This window comes from Gigantopelta aegis, chromosome 8 (genome assembly GCF_016097555.1).
Source record: "Gigantopelta aegis isolate Gae_Host chromosome 8, Gae_host_genome, whole genome shotgun sequence".
Classification (NCBI taxonomy): domain Eukaryota; kingdom Metazoa; phylum Mollusca; class Gastropoda; order Neomphalida; family Peltospiridae; genus Gigantopelta; species Gigantopelta aegis.
The window spans coordinates 52,125,367-52,131,366 of NC_054706.1; the positions used below are offsets into that span (position 1 = coordinate 52,125,367).

The following is a 6,000-nucleotide window of genomic DNA, read 5'->3' on the forward strand; positions in this document are numbered from 1 at the left end:
TAAGGACCACACAGATATTGAGAGAGGAAACCCGCTGTTGACACTTCATTAGGTACTCTTTTTCGAATAGCAGCAAGGAATCTTTTATATGCACCATCCCACTGACAGGATAGCACATACCACAGCCTTTGATATACCAGTCTTGGTGCACTGGTTGGAACGAGAAATAGCCCAATGGGCCTACCAATGGGGATCGATCCTAGACCCAAGTAGATAGATATTTTGTTTGGTATATTGAACATTTTGTCTCAAATAATAGTTTACTTCACAGAATATATGATATGTTAATCATATACATCTTGATTATATTATTGTAAACTATTATTGAAAAATGTTGATTTTGATGTTCTGAGATAAGAAAAGTTTCATAGATAAATCTTCTTTTTGTTTTTTAGAATGAAACTGACTCCAACACCAAAGCCGATAGAGAAAGTGGATCCAGCCACCCTGCATAAACTGTGCTCTATGTATGGGATGAATTCTGTGAGTACATTATCATTACATTAGTGATAATTACCAACATAAACTATGTGACACTAAACCATGGCAGTATGCAATAGCATCTCGATATCTTTGAAACCTAATGATGGCAGGTGCAACAACGACTTAATATTTTTTAAATTATTTGAGAAAATACAGATTTCTAAATACTAAGGTCACCTAAGTAAACATCACTTTCTGTTAATTACCAAAACTACTTTACCTACATTTATTGATTTATCTCTACGAGTCTGGGAGTGAATTTGATTATGTCTGTAAACAGGGTTCTGTGAATTAAAAACAGTTTTAAAAATCAGCAAAAGACATTAGGCTTGCATAATGAATACTCAGTACAATGTGTCAGATTTACATATACATACAAACTCACTTGGTTATTTAAAGGTCATACTATCAAGTTCATTGTGTGGTGGGGGGGGTTTTCTGAATGATCTGTGGGCTGTACATGTTAAAACACATAAAGGTTTTACATTATAGTCTAGTTTGTTCTTTATTAGTCCCTTACCAGTCCAACCGGAGGGGACTATAGGTTTCTGTTTGTCTGTTTTTCTTTCTGTCTGTCTGTCTAGTCATCCATCTGTCCCACATCTGGGTGTTGTTTTTCAGAATGCCTCTGAATGTTGTGTATAGTTTTATCATATACTGTTACAGATCAAGTTTGACTTTCATAGCAATTTATCCATTTTTGATAGAGTTATGGCCCTTGAACTTTGGAGATATGAAACAATTTTTTTTAGCAATGCCTCAATATTGAGATGAAATTTTGTATATAGCTTATCATGTACTGTTATAAATTAAGTTTTCATGGCAATTTACCCATTTTTGACAGTTATGGCCCTTGCATTTAGGAGATACGAAAAATTGTTGTGCCCTGTAGGGGAGATGTATTGCTTTAGCAGTACTCTCAGAATGCTTGTTAAATCTCACATCATTTCTTATGGATTCAATTTTTTAAATATTATTTACAAATATAATTATTTTCTCTTCTTATTTTTCAGAAAAGGAAGCCACAAATTCCGGCTAGCAGGTCTTACAGTATACATGATAATATGTGCATTGGGCTGCCTCAAATACGAGTAATGAAAGAAAACTTTCCAGGTAAGATGTAAACATTTACCATCCACTTGTTATAAATTATTAGCTTATTACACAATGATATGATCTGAACAGACCAGGCCCTTTTAAGGGCCACTATCGGCAACCTAGGGAGACATCTCAACAACAGCCACCAATAGGCTACTCTCGGCATACTAAGTTCAAAACCTACATAGCTCCCCCTTTCCATTTCGGAGGACCATTCAAAAAGGTGCCAAATTTCCTTCATTTAAATTGTGCACCCCTTTCTCTTTGGTTCAATCCTACAGGACATTCCAAATTCTATAGCACCAAAAACCACCCCTGCCCGCTACCGATTCCGGTCGGACTGCTGGTGCTCCCTTGCACCTGCCAGTGTAGGTGGTCCCCTAGCCCACCCACCCCAACCCTTTCCTGTCCTGGACGGAGGAGCCGGCCGAGGCATGCACCTGTGCCCATACAACAGCTTGCACTGAATGTGCATGTTAAAGCCTATGACCTGGCCTGACAATGATATATTTATCCTTTTAGCTTCTCTGGCTTTGTTATTCTAGAGTAGCACATATTGTACATATGTTTGTTAATCATGTCAGTGTTTTGGTGTTTCATGAGTTACCATTTTATTTTACATTTAAGAAGAAACTTTCATTAATCCCCAAATATCCTTACTTCATAAAAGTTTTATAATATTTTGTGGTTTTTCCAAGAAGACTAAAAAGTGTCATATATATTGTGTGTGTGTGTGTGAGTGCGTGTGTGCGTGCGTGTGTGAACATATGTGCGTAGGCATCAAAATAAGTCAAGAACAGTTGGTTATCACATGTCAAGAAAACAAGAACGTACTTCGTTCTCCACAAAAGTTTATTAAATAAAAGTGATACCACCTAAATAAGATATGCGTTCAAGTACCAGTACAATTAGAACATTGATATGAATGAACTTTGTCTATGAAAGGATTTTAAAGTAGTAATAATGGGAATTGTAGACTTGATATGCGATATCTGTACATAAGTTTTTCTTTCTTTCATAGATAATGTTCCAGCTAATCAAACTGTAAGGAAGGGTGAAGAGGTGAAGGTCATTGGCGTGTCACCACAGAAAGGCCATCTTGTGGCTGTGTACAACAGTATTAGTTACCACATTCCATATCATCTGTTAGAACTGCAGGTCAGTAGGTTTATTATTCTCTTTCTCTCTCTCTTTCTCTCCCTCTCCCTCTCTCTCTCCCTCTCCCTCTCCCTCTCCCTCTCCCTCTCCCTCTCCCTCTCCCTCTCCCTCTCCCTCTCTCTCCCTCTCTCTCTCTAAGTTTCATTTGTCATTCACTAAATCTTGTGACGAAAAAAACATAAGGACATAAACCTGATGTAAAATGGAAAGTTTATTGTCTTATGAATGTTTAATGATGATGTTTTGTGTGTGTTTTTATAGGGTATTCCAAGACATGTGGGTGTTGACATATGAGCAAAGAAAAGTACTTCATTTATAGACGCCCAAGTATCAGTCAGTCAGAAAATCCTGAAACTGTGTATATTTATTGTGATACGTCCTGACTAAGAACAATGAACTCTTGCATATGTGTATTTTGTCATATCCAGACAAAAATCTTGGAAACATGTGTGATTATTGTTAAACATTCTAAGAGAGACATTGTATATATAAATTTATCAGTCGCACATTCTATATGAAATACAAGTGTACAAGTTTTAGATAAGTATTGTTCTTTTATGAGCTGTGTTACAGTGAAATAATGTTGTTATACAACAAAGGCTAAATTAGTCAATATAACATTTAATTTATTAAATTAATATATCTTCTGTTTTGTATTCAGTACAAAAATTGCAATTTACATGATCATTGTGTAAATTTAAATTTTAAAATGTGAAGTTTTATTTAGAATGAATCTTTAATAACACCCCAGCACACACACAAAAAGGATATTGTCTCTAGGATTTTAATTTCTTTGGTTTTAAATGACTGAATATCTTGCTGATAACCACTGTCATTATAAATGTGTCATTTATGTTGCCATGGCAAAATGTCTGGGCCAAGATTTTCGAAGCTATCTTACCACTACGATATCGTAAAACTGTTGTAGGCTATGGCATGTGTCATTGTGATGTCGCAGCTTACGACAGTTTTACGATATCGTAGCGCTAAGATAGCTTCGAAAATCTGTAGCCTGGTTTGTTCAGACACTTGTTGAGTAATTAACATGCATAATGAAGACTATAAATTTGGTGGCAGTAACTGATGTGATGTTTTGTTTATTGTGACATCTACTGTTATACAGTGGTTTGGGTGCACTAAATATTGCAGGGTTTTATTTCTAAAATTTGACTTGACAGCCATGGCTTTGAAATTGGGAATTTTGGCGTCGTTTTACCAAAAATTGGGAGTTTTCAGTTTCATTTCAATAACATCTTATTAAGCCAAGTTAGAATTAAAAAAGTAATTCTGTATACACCTGTATATGTATATACGTGTACTTGTGTTTATTTAAATAAATATATCTATTGTGCATTACAAAATGTTATTGGGGAGGGAAGGTTTGTCAAGTGAATGGGATTTACATTCAGATTGGGAATTTTTTACTCCTAAATTGGGAATAAAAAATGACATAGCCTCTGTAGAATGGTGGGGGATGGTGTCCATTATCGGAGTCTAGAAAACCCCTGTATTGTCACCATATCTTATTCAGTTGTACATTTTTAATATAAATTATTTTATTACTTTATAAAGTTTGTCTTATTTATTGTAGAAATGTCATCCATAAAGATGCTAAATTGCATGTGTACATGAGCAGAAATCAAATGCATGGGCAATAAAGATTATTTTTCACTTTCACAGTACTTTGTCCCATATAAATTGTTATTGTGTTCTTTATATATGCAAACTTTAGCAAGTTGTAATAGTATAATCAATATTGCTTGGACTCTAATGAAATGAAATGAATGTTTGTTTAACAACACCCCAGCACATTGTTTAATGAACAGATACATGTGTATTAGATGTCAAACATATTAAGCTCAGTTGGTAGAGTGTTCCCCTGAGGTGTTAAGTCAAAGAATGGAACCCCCTTGTTGAATCCCATTTTTCCCCCATCCCAACCAGTGCTCCACAACTGGTGTATCAAAAGCTGTATGTATATATGTGCTGTCCTTTCAATGGGAGAGTGCATATAAAGATTCTTTGCTGCTAATGAAAACATGTAATGGGTTTCTTCTGAAGAACTTCTGTCCCGGAGCAAGTCACTGGCTATCCAGAGACGGGCCCCGGGATGGACATGCTCGAAACTCTAGTGGTATATGAGCATGAAAAAATTATTCAAGTCAAGTCTGAAGAACTATCAAATAGACAATGATTAATAAATCAATGTGCGCTATTGGTATCGTTAAACAAAACAAGCAATCACTTTTTAACCAATGAAATTAAATAAATGTTTGTTTAATGACACCCCAGCACATTGTGTAACGAGGAGGTATGTGTGTATTAGATGTCAGTGTCATGTTAAGTGTGACACTTGGTTCAAGTGTGTGAAAATACTGAGAAAGGAAAGGAATGCTTGCTTAAAAACACCTCAGTACCTTTGTTAAAGCTAGGCCAGCTTAGTGTTTGACTTGTATTAATTATTGCGACACTTTGTCTAGAGAGAAAATCTATTTGCAGGAGGATGGGTGGATTATAGAATAGATGTCTAAATGATTGTGCCTTAATACTATCAGTAAATGGAGGGGTGTGTGTAGTGTTTGTTTATTCTTTTATTTCAAAAATAACAAATTATTTGAGGAATATGTGTGTATTATGTTTTAAGCATCTGGTTTTTTTTCATTAATGAAATTAAAAATGTCAACTTCATAAATACCTTACGGGTCATTGTAAAAAGAATATTTACTTGTAATTATCCTACTTGATTTGGGGGTTTTTAGTAACCTTAAATTATGTTCCTTTAATTTTCAGATACGGGACGTAGCCCAGTGGTAAAGTGTTCACCTGATGCGTAGTCGGTTTGGGATTGATCCTCATCAGTGGGCCTATTGGGCTATTTCTCGTTTCAATCAGTGTACCGCGACTGGTATATCAAAGGTTGGAGTATGTGTTATCCTGTCTGTGGGATGGTGCATGTAAAAGATCCCTTGCTACTAATGAAAAAATGTAGCAGGTTTCCTCTGTGTGTGGGTGTGGGTAATTTTTGGCATGCTTCCATCAGAGAACTGTTCCAGCAAGCCTGTCGTGGGCACAACCTCTGACTTCACCAGAGTGTTCTGTCCATGACAGAGAGGGAGGTTTTCTCTCTAGGACTATGTGTCAGAATTACCAAATGTTTGACATCCAATAGCTGATGATTAACAAATCAATGTGCTCTGGTGTCATTGAACAAAACAAACTTCTTTTCTTTTAATTAGTTCATTATAAAAATAAAAATTGTCA

General features: G+C 35.6%; 1 protein-coding gene across 4 annotated transcripts in view; it reads left to right on the forward strand.

The window, feature by feature from the left end:
* Positions 1–4,416, forward strand: part of LOC121378496 (unconventional myosin-IXb-like) — a 28,221-nt gene extending 23,805 nt beyond the window's left edge. For all 4 annotated transcript variants that reach the window (XM_041506691.1, XM_041506690.1, XM_041506692.1 and 1 more), the window contains exons 22-25: positions 396–483; positions 1,497–1,596; positions 2,603–2,739; positions 3,001–4,416. In XM_041506691.1, the coding sequence (XP_041362625.1) occupies positions 396–483; positions 1,497–1,596; positions 2,603–2,739; positions 3,001–3,033 (358 nt within the window). In that variant the 3' untranslated portion in view covers positions 3,034–4,416. The remainder of the gene's footprint in view (positions 1–395; positions 484–1,496; positions 1,597–2,602; positions 2,740–3,000) is intronic.
* The last annotated feature ends 1,584 nt before the right edge of the window (positions 4,417–6,000 follow it).